Below are 16,490 nucleotides of genomic sequence, written 5' to 3'. Positions count from 1 at the left end.
TGGTCTTTTGGAGAGCTAACATGCCGCATATTTTCTTTGAATTTTGAAAGGACAGCCATTTCCATCTGAGAACCACAGTTAGAACTTGTGGAGAGCAGTTGAGTCTAACTGCTGTAGCAGTCTTTATAGAATTTGGAGCTTTCTGCAGTGTTTAGGCATAGGTTAACTTGCATTACTTCTTACACTTCACACTTCTACTTCAAGAGTTATGCGAAGAAATCTATAGTTCTGTATTACATATACCTATTCCTTCACTGACTGCCTCATAGGAAACATGTGGGAAAGTGTGTCTGATAACTTACTAAATCAGGATTACAGGTGTTTATATGGTTATGTATTTATTTGTGTAACACATAATATGTGTAACATAATGCACACATGAATTTTGTTGAGTTTTCTTTACCTTGCAAAAATATGCTAAAGAGGAAATACTTTGAAAGAGAAGAAGGAACTTAAAAGCCCTGAAATAGAATAATATAAGGGCAGAAGAGATTGGCGTATATGGTAGGGAAAGATTTGCGGGAAAGAGGCCTAAAATTAGTTGCTATTAGGCAAGAATTTTTACTGCAGTTTTCTCTTTGCATTCTGAACTGAAAGGTACCTTATTTTACGTCTCAGTTTCTAAGGGAAAGTCTTATGAGCAAGACAAACGATTGGTGTGATTGATAGTGTGGCTTATTAATTCTGTTATCACTTGATATTGATGTACTTTGTAATGGTATTTATAAACTGGTGACTAATATTTAAAATTTCTTCACTCCGGCATTTGTCATTAAATATTTTCCTCTATTGTAATTACTGTTTCAGGGCTATACGTCTCAGAATAATTTATTTTTGTTTTGTGCAATAATTTGAGGAATTCTGTCATGTTGAACTGTTAAAGTGCTCTTGAAAATTATTGGTTAGCGCTGACCATTTTTGTTACTAGTAGAGATACTATACTATTAACATATGTTTTATATCCTTAGGTAAAATATGGATAATGCTTCCATTTACATTTTAAGTTTATAAATTAAATAAATTCTGAATAAGACATTCACATTTTTGAAAATAACTCTGGGTTTCTTAAGTATCTGAAAGTAAGGCTTACCCTTTGTTCTGATCACCTGACTCAGAAATAACAGTAATGTTAATTCTTTTAAAGTGTTGACGTGATGTAAATCATCTTGAAGAAGAATAATAATGAATATATGGAAATATTTCTTAAGCAGGCAGAAAGTAATTATTTTCATGGCACTGTGGATATTTCAAATATCATAATAATAGGACAGTTTTTTTTTCTGTTTTTTTAAAGAAGAAAAGATGTGTAAAGAATGTACTATTCTACTTAAGAGAGTAATATTTTAAAATATTGTGTTCATTTTTGTCACCTTTTATATCTGATGGTGAAGGCCTGCATTCTTTTCTGCACAAAGAACTAGGTTTTTACTTTCCCTTGAAAGGGGCACAGTGAATACTTGCAATATGATACAAACACTAATTTACGTATCAATTTGTATATTTTCTGTGACATTCCATCTGGTCTTTGCTTCCTAGCTTTTCTGAAGACTGAAAATGACAACAGACAATACATTATGTTAAAAATTAGTCCTGTTCAGTAATGTCTTTCATAAATCACAAAATGCCTTGCAGGGTTGGTCAGTCATAAAGTAAACAGGAATATATATTACAGAAAGAGGAGATGGTTCCATTTTTGCGACCATATCAAGAAAAAGAGACCAGATTGTTAAAGAGAGAACGCTTTGCCAAAATTAGATGGATTAGAACAGTGAGACTGGACCTGACAGTTTATTTAGGTTGTAAGAGGAAACAAATCTGTTGTGACAATGAAAATAAAGCAGGGGTTTAGGTTCAGGAATTCTCTTCATGATTCCAGTGGATATAGGATGGCAAGAAATTTGATCTCTAGGTTGCCTAAAATTTATACTCTGAGCAACATCACTGTTGCCTCTTGATTGGCATAACTGGAATCTGTTTTTATCTATCTGCCAGTGTAAAAAGTGTACCAACACCTTTTCATCTTGCTTAATGAGGTGGAAAGATCAGGAAAGATACATGGTTAGACAGCAGGGGTTGTGGAAGTCTTTGAAACATTTCATGTGAAGGCTTCCAGATTTTGAATCTCAGTAGGAGGGGAAATAGTAATGGGGTTATGAATATGATGGGAAAACAGCATATGATGGGATAATAGCATTCTGCTATTATTTTTAGACAAAATTATAGACAAAAAGGTGAAGAAGGAAATGCATACTCAGACTGGTGCTAACAGTGTAATGATTTAAGAACAAATGTGGCAATAAGGTGAATGGATTTAGAGAGGCTCAGGGCCTTCTGAGGAAGGATTACTAGAACCTTCAGTGTAATCAGCAGGTGACAAAAACTAGTCGAAATCTGGCCAGGTGACGCAAAGTTCAGCGTAAGTGGAAGAGTCTTGGTACCTTTGCAAAAGTTGTGCATACCACTGACAGTATGGACATGTTTCCTTGCTATGTTCTGTGTCTAGGAAACAAAATAGACACAGAGAACTACAGAGAAGTCAAACCATTCTGGCAGAAATGGGAATCAAGTATAAAGCTTTCATGAGGATTAGTCAGATGTCTTGCCGAAAACTGTCATAAAAATTAGAAATATTATGAGTCACAGAGATGACTGTAATCAAATAGGGATTCTGGTTGTGAGAAGGTATCTGTAATCAAATAGTATAGTGGTTTGTCAGCAGCTCAAATGGGTTATCGTGCTTGAAACAGAGCAGTCATTTGCTAGTTTCAGTGTTCTTCACAAAATGAAAGAACTTTGCTCAGGGATTAGAAGGAAAGGAGAAGTTTTAGTTGTTTGTAGTTTTGCCATTGTGGAAGAGGATTTTGTTTCTTAAAGTATTTAGATTGAATAGGAACATTTTTAGATGGCAACGGACTTTCAAATTTCCCATCTCAAAACAAAAACTGTATTAACTTCCTAAATTAAGTTTATGAAATTTAAATCTGCTTATATTTTAAAAAGGTATGTATCAGGTTTATGTATTATAAGTATAAATCACCAAAATAGATAATAGAGTAAATCAGTTGCTGATAAAAGGGTCACATGATTCTGAGCTCAGTGTCTGGAGTTAGATAGCATTATTTTGATATAATGTGAATGTTGCAAGTTGTCTGTTGCCAGTTATAAAACCAATGAATATAGTTCATTTTGAAAAAAGCTGATGATGTTTACTTATAACAACATTTTATGGGTTTGCAGCTTTTTAATTTTTAAAATAACAATCTGCAGGAAAAATCATCAGCTGTTTTTATGTTGTCTATAAATAACATAGTGTTTAGAGAAGTAGTTTGGTTAAGTATTCAGCATCACACTAAATTTGTTTGCAATTAATGCTGTTAACCATTATCTGTGCATACACCTGACTTTGGAACAATAGAACTCAAATTGTTTTACATTCCATTTCTGGTCACTTACATGAGAATGATTGGTTGGATAGAAGAAGCTGCTTGTCTGATGATCACCTTGGTTGGCTGAGCAGTTTTTGCACAGTAAAGCGACAATTTGTTGTTTTTGATGCGACTGAGAAACAGTATATAAGCATTAATCTTGAAAACATATATATGAAAATGAATAGCAAGTTAATGAGGTAAATGTAATTTTTATTACTTATTTGTACTTATCTTGTTGCCAGTACTCGTGATTTGCTGAACTAAGACATATTTCAGAAGGTGTTTTTGAACAATACTGGATAAATATAAGTGCCGTATTTTTTCTGCCCTTGTAATATGACTGGCAATGAATGGTGACTCTTCATACTTTACTAAGGATATGTTCGTGAACTAATAAAATTAAGATCTAGTTAGCATCATCATTTCCCTTTTTGCCTTGTCTTAACTTTTTGCCTTATCTCAACTTTTTGCCTCTTAGTGATTTACCATTACATTTGCTTTGTGGGTGGCTGGACTTGACCTTATTATATGAGAAGTCAAATAATGTTAGTGGTAGTTTGGTAATGTGGCTAAAAGAAAGCTGGACACAAGATGAAGATATTTTTCTAAGAGCTTTTAACTGTACAAATTCTCCTATAAGATAGCAGTTGAGATTAAGAGTGAATGCTTTTTCCCCCTCTGACTAGGTAATTTGAATTTGGGAGCTTTTTGTTTAATGTAGAGTAGACCAAGAATCCAGGAAGATTCATGTCATTCACCATAAGAGGCAGATGCACATGTGCTAAGCATAGTTTTCTAATAAATTGTGTTAGGAATCAAGTCTGAGCTATTCTTGAGACTTACTTTGGGACTCCTAATTTATCATAGTACAAAGGGTTATCTGTCTCCATTCCTCTGCCCTTGTCTTAGCTGTGAGGAACAAGCAATTGCAACAGAGGGAAGTAAAGGATTGAGTACCAGACGTTACCACACAACCTAAGTGAAGACTATGATGAAAAACACCAACTTGCATTTAATATATTTTAGGTTAGTTAAATAGCTGTAGTCCATTTAAATCATACACTGTCTTTCCAAAAGTCTTACTGAGAGCTCAACTGACTTTTGTATTTTTGTAATATTGACATGTTTATGTGTACAAATGGAAGCATGTGGCTCCATATTATTACTAAATTGTATAACCTGTACTTTTGAAGGAGAAACATTCTAGGAGGAACACCAGTTCAATTAGAGTCAAAGCAAAGTACAGTATCTAGTTTTGAGGGTTTTTGTTAGACATTGACGGTATATGTTCATGTTTTGCTTTATGGAGTTGAGTATTTAAAGATATGCAGTACAGTATATAGTGCTATACATAGCATTTTTCTCTGATGGAGTGTGGAGGATGGCAAACATACAGATTAGATTAGTATGGATACACTGGTGCATGTGTAATACGGAGCAAAAAACAGTCACAAACACTTTGAAATTACAAATGGAGAGAAAGAAAGTGCAATTTTGTGAGACAGTGAAATTCTGATTAAAACTGCGAACACTGAACATAGTAAACTGAAAGTCTCTTTGTTTAATGCTGTTTGGAGTGGGTTGTCAGTATGCATGTGTTTTGTTTACAGAGCACTGACTTCTGTGGTGGTCTTCCTTCTGTGCACGTTTTTCAGTTGTAAGAGTAAAATTGTAAAATTTTAGAGTGTGTGAAAATAACAACTTGAGGTAGGTGGATGTTTATTGCTTGTTTTTCTGAGTGAGTTTTCAAGGCTGATGAATGAAATGTGTAATAAAAAGGTCTGTGTTTACTTAGTTTACCAGTGTTGATTTGGACTATCTTGTACAGCTAATTATACATTTTCTTTTTTTCTGAACCATATTTTTTAATAGAGAAGAATCAATCTAGTGTTATTTCAACATTAAACTGAAAAAAGCCTATTGTATCACACATTAAAGTAGTTAAAGTCAATAATACATCCTAATAAAAACACATAGTAAGTCCATGAAATGCAGTAAATAAGTTAGTAACAAAGAGAAGCAGAAATGAAACAACCTTTCAGTAGCTTTCTAGTTTCTGGCTGCAGTAAACATTAAAAATAATATGTTCTTTTTTATTTTTGCTGCATTGTTGCAGATAGCGCGTGGATTTTTGAAAAAATTAGATTATTGTAAGAACAGTGGGTTTCTAAGATACATACGATTCTGTAAATTAAAGAAAGTCTATTTCTTTAATAATTTAAAACTCTGATTTGTAATGATTCTACAAGGGCGAGTAACCCTTTCATTACACAGCTTTTGCTGTAGGAAAAAATAGAGACGTTTAATGCCTGTATTTTTCTGTTGAACCCTTGTGTCTTGTGAAGCATACTAAAATTCAAAGAAATTAAGCTTGTATACATTTGACTTCTTTTACATTTTTAGATTTCATTTGGAAAAGTAAAGTATGTGTTTGTTTTTTAATTGTGGTGATGTAATAATATCAAGTATTGTCAACGTGACTTTAAATAGTGAATACAACATTTTGGAACTACATAATAAAATGTTTAAACTAGAAATAAGCTAAGTTTTTGTTCTCAAACCCCTCCCGCCCCAAAACCCAATGTCTGTATTTTTTCCTTAGATGTTGGTATATTTTTTTTCTGTGTAATTTTTCAGTCTTTAATCTTTTTGCCTTCTGTATTGTGAGATACTTATCATACATGAATGAAGACTTTTAGTCATTATGTCGTAATTATTTTAGGTATGCTGTTCCTCCAGAGCATGGGAAACGGCTTGAAAGACTAGCTCAAGGTAGGATTTCCAATATTTTCGTATGTATGGTGTTTGAAGGACCACCCCTGAGGAAAGTGAAAAACATTGTTCTTGACTCACCTACTGTTTTGTTACTTAATGTTGTGTGACTTTTATGTGTCTATGGTATTATTGCCCTGGGGAATTCTTAAGAATTAAAGTGGTTCGTTGTTTTGGTTTGTTCTTTTCTTTGGTGTGTGTGGTTTGTTGTCGTTGGTTTTTTTTGGTTTGTTTTTGTTTTGTTTTTTTTTTTTTTTTTTTGGCTTCTCTTAGAACTTTATTTTTGTACCAGCATTTTTAGCTTTTTGAAACTTAGGAGAGTGAGGCTTAGTATTTTCTTTTTTGTTAGATTTCATTGCTAGTATCTTGTCTCCTCTGTGCCCTTGCTCTTTCTTGGCCTAGCTGCTTTTCTTCAGCAAGTTTTTGAAATTTCTTCCCCAAATTTGATACAGAGATAGAAATACTGAAAACAGATGAGTCTCCAAAAGTTTCATGAAAGTTGATGTTTGGGTAGAGGATGGAGTCCTGCTTAATGCGTCTGTGAAGGGGTAAGCAGACAAAGTGTAGAAACACTTAAGTCTTATTTGTTAGCAGTTTGCTGACTATTGAACAGGCATACAGATCCACTTTAGCTAAAAGCACGTGCTGGCTTTTGCCATTTATAGGTGGCAGAAATGTTTGGGAGAAGGAGCAGAGATATAGTTGTAAGGTTGAGGTCTAAGGGATAAAAATCACTAGTTCAGAAAAAATCACTAGTAGAAAGATCCTCACTCAGCCATTTGTTTTCTTTTCAGTAATACTGCACCACTACTTTTGTTTTTGAATTATGAGTGCAAATTATGAACATGGGAATAATTAGGGGTGTTTCTTGGCCTGGCAGCCCATGTTTTATAGCTTGCTAATAACTGTTAAAGGAATTATGGAATGGAGTGCTTAATGAAATAGAATTAGAGGAAAGGAATGCTATCAAAAGTTCATAATTAGATCTTGTGTATCAGGAAAAAATTCTGAAAATTTGTGTGCATTTTATTTTTACATCAACTTTTTATCCTTAGTATATGGGTGCATGACTCTTTTTCTGAGCTATTTATTATAAAGCTGCTGTAATGGTGTGAAAGTAAAGACCATCTTAAAAGCATGTCTCAGGAAAACAGATTTCATCCTGAATAATTACATTTACTATTCCTGAATTTTGTCATAGTATCATTTGAAAAAGTTGTCACTCATTCTCGTTTCTTTCCAATTTCTTTTCCCAATGCACACTATAGGACTCTATACACTTTGGTTTCAGTGTTAAACAAATTGGAACTTGTAGGCTGGGCAATGGACACTGACTTAGGATGATTCAATAATTTAGTTTTGCAAGAAATAATAAAAGAGTAAAAGAAGTAGAGAATTGGAAAAGTTTCAGGGAGGGACACTAGGATTGTTGAAAAAAATGCCTTTTTCTTTTCATAATTGCTAGTAATGTTTCAGTGAGAAGGAGTGTAAACAAAGGGAAGGGAGTTTGGTAAAGGTTTGTGATGACTCGTATGGGCAAGGTGACCAAAAAGCTATTGTTCATGGAGTCTTCCAGTATACACAGAGACTCGAAGTGAAACTTGCCAGGTTTAAAGTATGTCTAAGGAGATGGTTTATTTCACATTATTCATTCCTTACTCTCCTTGGTGGATTTTAAAATTTTAATGGATTTTGAGGGAGATCCGAGCACACTGGCACAGAGCTATATTAGGGGAGCATAGGAACTTGTCCCTGGCTTTCGAAGTCTTGGAGCAGCAGCTATTTGCTACTAGATTAGTCAGAGGAAGCCAGCTTTTCATGCTGTGTGTAAAAATGCTTCTCTCTACAGTTTGGACATTTGATGGAAGCCAGATCTTTGGGTAGATAGGCTTTGTACATGATGTTTTTTGGCTGCTCTGGCATTTATTATAGATTTCATATTGCTTGGTAATACCTGTGCAGTGTTCTCAAAACCATCCAGTTTAAATGTGCTGTAGTGAGTATGCATTGAATTTTTCTTTATTTTCAGAGTGAGAGAAAAGGATGGGCAGTCGAAGCAGCACTTGTTCTTTAATTTCTAAAAATGAAGTGGTATTGAGACATTGCGTTATTTGTTGTAGACCAAAAAAACACTCCTTCTTTCCTTGAAATACCTTGATTTCTGTAGATATTGGAGTAACCTGTACAAATTCAGGAAGTAGGTAACTTTTGGAGATATATGTTTTGCTACATGAAAAAAAAGTATTATATTAGAAAACTGCCCTGAAGGTCCACAGCCCTCTTACTGCTGACGGTAACCTAATACAGTAATAGAAATGTGACATTAAGCATTGGAGAAATGGAAATCTCCCAGGCCACTGTTTTCAGAAACTGATAGGTTACACTGGAGGAACAGCGTCTTGATGTCCGAGTGCTAGTCAGAATTGGACGCATCTGCACAGAAGTAAATTATTCACTGCTGCTCTTGATTTTATGGTAGTGTAAGTTACAAAGAACCGTGGGGTGAATGGAAAACTTCCTTGAAGAATCATGCTTATGATCATCAGTACTATGTTTTGAATAGCAAATAGCAAATAAAGCACAGAATCAGATACTCAACAGAGATGATTAAATTTCAAATAGTGTTTATTCCATTACATTTTTTCTGGATGAAACTGGATATCTGTAGGAAAACTGGGTACTCATCCAGAGATTATTATTGTAGCAGGAATATAAAATAGTTGAGTTAGGAAATGTTGAAGAGTGTTGTCTGTGAAACTAAGTTTTTAGTATTTGAGTTTGATGTAACCTGGGATATTTTTCTGTGAGTAGATTGTTTCCATGATATTTTTGGTCCAGCTAATAGCTGAGGATGGAAGGTGGAAGATTAATTCTACAATGACGAACGATAAAAATAACTGACTTAAAAAAAAAACAAAACAAACCTGAAAATTGCCATTTCTTATTGTTTCCATGCTGTGATGATCGATTTTGCAACTGGTGCCTTCTAAAAACACATAAGGTATCTTAGAAAGATGAAAGCATAAACTAAGCTGCACAGCTGCAAGTGACTTAAAAGAAAACATTAATAAAACACAGTGTAATTGAGACCTTTGTATTTAAAACCATGTATAGTGAAAATGCTTTTGCATGAATACAAAATTTGAAGGATAAAGAAAGTTTATTCAGGAAGGTTAGCTCTGATGACCAGATGCCTACTGAATTAATTGAATGCTCCTAAATAATTAAAATAATAAAATAATACATTAAATGTGACAGGTTGTCTAAGTCAAGGCAGCAGTTGATACATAAAATTAAAGGAAGGTTAGAATATTTTCCATTATCTTGTCTGCACATCACAATTACAACACATGCCTTTTGTGCATGAATGCTTTCATTTTTGCTTTCCATTGAAATATTGATTGACTGTGGCGCCTACAAATGCTTTTTCTGAAAGACATTAGACTTGCATCTAATAAAGGTAACAGTTTGATTTTGCCCTTCAGCTGCTTTCTCATTTATGTAGACTTTTTTTCAATTTTATGTAGACATAAATGTAATAAAAATCTCAAGTGAACTGTTAACTGCAATTTTTATACGTGTTGTTATGTTAATCTGTAATGCCATGGTATTCTTAAAGGATTTTTTGTTTTACAAAATGGGTTACAAAGTAAAGAGAATAGAGACAGAGTGGCAAATGAGAAATGGCAGATTGAAGGATTTTGAAGATCTTTTAATAGATCGTTTGAGTGCAGAAACTGTTTTAGAAAGGAGATGAAATCAAACTGTGATGTTCAATTATGTTAAAGAAGAAACTAAAGTTTAATATATTGTAAATATGTATGGTTGTTGTCCAAAGCTTTTTATGGTGGATAGTATTAATTACTTCATTTTATGCAGAAGTCATTACCTGTTATGTATGAAATCAAATTAAAATAATTGTTGAAATGAGACTTGAAGTAGATCTTGGATAACTTCTAAGGATCTTGAAAACTTTAGCAGTTGAAGAATTGAACTTTTTCTCAGAAAAAGAGTAAGTCAAGTTAGAAAAGTCCTACTTAAGGGATAGTAAACTTAAGATTTGAACATGGTCATCTGGGCATTCTTAGTTGTATTTCATACCCCTTGAAAGCCTCTTTGCAGCTTTTGTACGCTGCTTTGTATAGCATACAAATCGCCATTGTTCCTTTGTGATGGTTGTTGTTATGCAAACTTAGCCTCCTAATTTCTTTCATGTGCAACACAGAAAGTTAAATCAAATTAGTTCAGATCATGGCAAAATAATTTGAATAAATTATATAAAGTTTGTATTTGTACTTGCCAAAGTAAAATCTAAAAAGGGAATTACTAGAAAATTTGGTACTTCTGTAATCTCTGCCATTGTTTCAACAGTACTGATCTGCAAATTATGATTAATATTTTGTGTAAGGCCTTTAAATGAAGGTCTGCATAAATAAAAAATAATCATAACCTTGAGATTAATTATGTTAATTCAATTTATTTTTACTTTCCTTAACATTAAACTACATTAAAGATATTTGCAATTTAGGATATTCTTCTTATGTTGTGAGTTTCATTATTTTATATATATATATATATATATATATATATATATATATATATATATATGTATGTATATATATATATATGTATATATATATGTATATATATATGTATATGTATATATATTTAATTTGAAATAATATTAATGAAAAATGCAACACCTTTAAATTTCAGGTGAAATCTTGAGTCAGGAAGTGTTGAAAATTACAGGATGTCTGACTTCATTCATTGCACTGGTCAGGATTTGATTTGAAAGTTCCCTAAGAATATGATTTTATGTGGATAAAGTAATTAAATAATGACTTTAGAAGTGACCAAATTATGATTTCCTTGATCATTCAAGGTAAAATATAGCAAACCAACCTGTTCAGTCCAATGAAGTAGTGGAATTATACTTTTGAGAGTAGTATTGTAATTCTGTGTATATGATCTTAGCTGGACAATGTAATTGAAAACGTTATGGGCACATTCTTAGTAGCATAGAGGAGCATTCCTAATACCTTGAAAAGGCTAATCAGCCAGGGAGATGGTTGACTCCAGTTTGCCCGAGTGATAGGTATGATACTGATGTGGTCATCTGATACGAGCCGTGTGTGATATGTTGGAAAGACACTCTCATTGTGAAAAGAAAAAAAATGAGACTGCCACGTAGCAATGCTCACTGTCTGTCCCTCAATAATTTAGAGATTTGAACTTAGTATTTTAAAACATGTTCTATATCCCTCCATGGCTAGGAATCTGCTGGGTGCCCACTGCTTCTACATTTGCCCATAGATGAGAAGGCTTTGACTTCCATTTAGCATTCATTTGGATTATAAAACCTTATATTCTGTGGAAAGATCATGCTGAGGTGGAATAGCATTGACAAAGGATGTGTCTTCCCCAGTCCAGTGATATTGCTGCTATTAAAATAATTTAATTTTGTTTGCACAAATAGCATTGGTAAGATTGGACTTCTGGATGGTGTTATCTGTCAGAGTATGTATAGAGAGTCTTTGTAAGGGCATGTTTTCAGTTGTTAACACAGTCTGAAGCCTATGCTTTCACATACTCTTTGCTGTTGCTGCTTTGGCTAACTAAATAAGGGTTTTAAAAAGCCAAGAGTAGCCTTGAATTCGGTGGATAAATGTCCTCTGCCTATAGTTGTTCCTACCCAAACATTTGGCCAGCAAGTATTAAATCACATACTGCCACGTAGACTGTTCTAATTCTGCTCTAGCTGTTAAAAATGTCAGTGTTTCTGTAAATCATGGATTGGAAAATTTTTAATGTAATTGCCTTTTTCTTGTGGACATAAATCAACGAGAACCTTTTTCAGTTTTACCCTGAGCTCTGATTATTTCTCGTTGGCTTCTATGAAGTTATTGTTTTGAATTCTTATTTCATTTCTTTGTAATAATTTCCAAGGAGATGAATAGGGTGTAGGTCTGTCATATCTCAAGGCACCATCCAAGAAACTGGGGTTGCATGTGAATTCCTACAAAATACCTGCTCTTGCAGAACTGATTTAGAGATAATGGATTAAATTAAAATTTCATGTGTCCCTTCAAAGCATGAATGTGCTACAGAATTTGAATAGTAGTTACATTCTAGATAGATTTCAGTATTTTTTTTTTTCTTTTGTATGTGGGATTTCAGTAAACATACAGGATTGCATGGTAATCCTTTTCATTTGTAATTTTAACATCAGCTTGGTATTTCAGAATTATTCTTAATGTTGTGGGCATATCTTGAATTGGCCTGCATTTAATGATTTTGTAAGAGTCTTGTAATATTTCTGATGCCAAATCCTCTATTTGGTATTTTTTGCATTTGTTAGCCAGTTTTCCCACAGGGTTTTTATTTTCTGGAAGAAAAGCTTGTGTGACTTACACTTAACTTGACAGAAAAAAGATCTTTTGATAAAGAGAGTCTTGTAACGAGGAAATACTTACTTACCTTCCTTTCTTTCCTTGTTCATTGAAGGGGTGTTCCTTTGAGAAAATGAAGTGAATGAGCCTGAAAAATTTGTCTGCCCAAGTGTAGACTTTGACAAGTCAAAAGATATTTTGTAACAGTACAGAATGTGTAGGCTGCACTTTGATTTCACTGTGAGGGCTCCTTAACCACAGTAAATGTTCTCCTGTAAATTTCTAGTAGTGGATTTTGAGCAGATTGTGTTCTTCTCCTGCTCTGTGTTATTTGAAACTTTCTTGGAATTCAGCAACAAGCCTGCCTTCTGGTTGGACTTGTCACAGCTATGTCTGATCTCTTGGAGCTCGAGTGGTACAACTTAAGGTTTGGATGTCTGCCCATCGTTTGCTTTTTATCATCTTGTGTTGAGCTAATTAAGCATATTGCAGTAACATAATTTGGTACAAAATTTGTTCCCTCAGGGAAAATTCAGTTAAATTATCTTTGCTTTTAGCAATTAAGCTTTCATCTACTTTTCATACCAGCTCTTCCCTCAAGTCTCAAGTACCATTTTCAACCACATTTTTCACAGCAACTTTCTGTATATTTGTATTATTATATTGCTCAGGGCTGGGGTTTCTTGATGCTCAGAAACTGTAGATTTTAAGTTTTGGTTGCTGTCATTTATCTTATAGGCGTTAATTGTGAAAAAGTAGTTGATTTTTTTTTGCTGAAGTTCACTACTTGTGGGCTAATTTCTTTTAACTTTCTTTTAGTCAGTGAAGCCACATATATATATAACTGTACCTATCAAATAGTACTTTTTGAAACTTATGACATTATTTGCAATTCAAAGACAGAGTAAAGAATTCTGTGCTTGTTGGTGAAAAAAAAATTAAGAATGATGAATTTGAATAAAATTTTATCTCAGGGCAGCTTAGCAGGCTTCCTAGTACATTAAACAGCTCAAGTCTACATTATGCCTTTGCTGTTTAAGTGCTGCTTAACTTTACTTCTGAGAAATCAGAAAAATTCTGTTCTTCCAGTACTGGTGAATGTAGTACATTGAATGTACAAAGAATATAAAAATTATAATAAGATAAATTCTAGATTGTTCTGAAGTTTTAGGGTGGTTAGTAGACATAACATATAAGACTCATCAGAGTGAAGAAATTAAATCAAACTTTAGAGAAAGCTATATATTACGGAAAAGTTTTGTTTGTTTTTTTTTCTCAAGGCATTAAAAATTCAGATGGTTGATTGAAATTTTTTTTTTTTAAATGAGTAAGCATGCTCTTCCAAGATTTAAACTGCTTATGTGAATGATGAACTACCATTTATGTGAGAGGAATACAATAGATTGTACAAAGTTAGGCAATTGTATTTGTTCACTGTATAGATGGTTTGTAAGTGCAGGGTGAACCAAATCTTCATGGAATCCTTCTAAAGTTATTTACTGCAGTTGATTTTCATGTGTGCAGAGTGGGCATTAACATAAAAAAAGCTCCCGGCAACAACATATTTCTCTAAAGGGTTAGAAAGTATGCCTAAAGGTACAGGTCCAAATTTGTTCTAAATTATTTCACTTCTTAACAAACAAGGAAGACCCTGTAGCCCCTCCCCCTGGAAAGCAGGGTGGTGGGGCTTAAAAACTTAGGAGGTGCATTTGATTTTTCTAAAACCTTTCAGAACTTAAGGAATGATGTGATAAAAAATTCTAAAACAAGTTTAAACAGTATTAAGCATTGAAAAATATTGCAGATATTTCCTATTTGATTTAATGAAAAGATGTACAGTTTTGCTTTTCTTGCCTTATTAGGGTTCTTTCCGAGCAGCTCTCAAGGATGTGATGCTTTTCTTCGCCACAAGATGACTCTAATTTCTCCCTCAGTATTGAAAAAATATGGAATTCCTTTTGACAAGGTACATTAGTACTCTTTTTAAACTCTACTTTCATGGATTGAATTAGATTTGTGTTTAGTAAAAACGTTATAGTAAAGGTGAGACCATTTTTTTCTTTTTAGATAGTGGCTGCATGAAAATATGTGTTAAAACTTCTAATAGTTTTTGCAGGGAATTTTCTAAAACACTTGTAGCCATTACAATATTTCTGTGATTTTTTTCTAAGACATTACCAAAATTTGTTATTTTTAACTTATTTCCAGGGTAGCTTGGATGTGATTTTTTTGTTGACTGAACCACTTATTAACTCATTCTGTTAAGCTGTATACCTAGCATTTTAACACAAATATTTAATTTCTATATGTCTGTATGTTGCTTTTCTAGCACAATTAAATATAACTTTATCATTATAAGGATCTGAAAGGGTTAAGGTGGAATGAAGCCAAAAGAACTTTTACTTAATTTGAAATATATTTTAAAATCTTTAACGTAATAGAAAAAGAATGAATGGTTATTTTTCACTGTTAGGTAGTGGCAGGATAAATATTTGATAAAAAAATTACACAAACAGAAACTGAGAAGAATACCTGTCTTTCTTCTTTGTGGATGAATTTAATACATAGCTGCTTTTAAAAATATCTGAAGGATTCAGTTTCTTCTGCTTTCTACAAGATTTTTTGTATTAATTGTTTTCCACATTGAACTTCATGTAGGTGCCAGCTAATAAAATACTTTCAATGCATTGCTTCCCCCCCCCCCCCCCCCCCCCCCCCCCCCCCCGAAGTGTACTTTATACATTTTGTAAAATCTGAAGGTCTAAGTTTTGGAGTTTTGTAAACCTACTTAGAGGACTAGAACTTTATTCAGAAGGTCCCCTGCCTGAATATCTGTTTATATTAATACTGAGTTTTCCAAAGGCTTTTGATCATTAAAGGACTATGATTCCTGGCTTCCCATTGCACAGATTGTTTTAAGTTGTTCAGAAGAACCAGACAATATACACTTTTTTTCAGTTTATTCCCACTGCAGTATGATGGTGTAGACTATCCTTGCCACACACCTTGCTCATTATTATGTTTTCTGTTTTTGTGTATATGCTGTTTATTTATTGATACACTGTGTGCATGCGTATACAAACTTTGCTTAATGTGTTTTCCCTGGCCTAAAATATAGGATAAGGCAGTGCTTCTTGTCTGGTTTAGTTGATGTTTTTCTAGAAGTATTTTAAAAAAGAATATTTTTATGTATATTTTTGCCCAGCTGGAAACTAAACACCAAACAGGGGCTTGCTCACTCCCCCTTGGTGGGATGGGTGAGAAATGGAAGGATAAAAGGTAGAAACCTCATGATTTGAGGCAGAGACAGTTTAACAGGGAAAGGGAAAGCTGTGCACACAAGCCAAGCAAAACGAGGAGTTAATTCGCTGCTTCCCATGGGCTGGCAGGTGTTCAGCCATTCCCAGGAAAGCAGAGCCCTGTCATGCATAACGGTGACTTGGCAGGACAAATGTCACTGCTCCAAACAATTGCCCTGCCTTCTTTTTCGCACAACTTTATGTACTGAGCAGGATACCATGGGCTCAGCTGTCCTGGTTATGTCTAGTCCTAACTTCTTGCGCACTCTGATCCTCATCACCAGTGGAATGATGTGGGGAGCCGAAAAGGCCTTGTTGCTGTGTAAGACATGCCCAGCAAGAACCAGGACACCTCTGTGTTAACGATCCTGTTGGCAACACAGGTGGGATGAGGACACAAATGTGTTTTATGCCTTTTTGGAACATCACTTTTCATGCTTAAGTCAACCTGTGTGTAATTTTGAGGAAATGCAGACATTTAGAATGATACTGCTTGCCTTGGAAAGCAAGCTTTTTTTGAATAAATTACTCATAAAATAAGTAGTTTGTTTTCTGAATGATTTATTATCATGTGGAAATATAACTGCTGAATTCAGTTT

At 33.9% G+C, this 16,490-nt stretch overlaps 1 protein-coding gene across 4 annotated transcripts in view; it reads left to right on the top strand.

Moving 5' to 3' along the window:
- The window catches only part of KDM4C (lysine demethylase 4C), a 261,852-nt gene that overhangs the window by 34,936 nt on the left and 210,426 nt on the right, over nucleotides 1–16,490 (top strand). For all 4 annotated transcript variants that reach the window (XR_010720481.1, XM_066180842.1, XM_066180843.1 and 1 more), the window contains exons 6-7: nucleotides 6,151–6,200; nucleotides 14,455–14,558. Coding sequence is in view for 3 of the 4 variants with exons in the window: in XM_066180842.1 (XP_066036939.1) it covers nucleotides 6,151–6,200; nucleotides 14,455–14,558 (154 nt within the window). In the remaining variant the exon portion in view is untranslated. The remainder of the gene's footprint in view (nucleotides 1–6,150; nucleotides 6,201–14,454; nucleotides 14,559–16,490) is intronic.

This window comes from Chamaea fasciata, unplaced genomic scaffold, assembly GCF_029207755.1.
Source record: "Chamaea fasciata isolate MVZ Bird 193981 ecotype frontalis unplaced genomic scaffold, bChaFas1.0.hap1 SCAF_4, whole genome shotgun sequence".
Taxonomy (NCBI): domain Eukaryota; kingdom Metazoa; phylum Chordata; class Aves; order Passeriformes; family Sylviidae; genus Chamaea; species Chamaea fasciata.
This window is presented reverse-complemented; position numbering and strand designations above follow the sequence as displayed.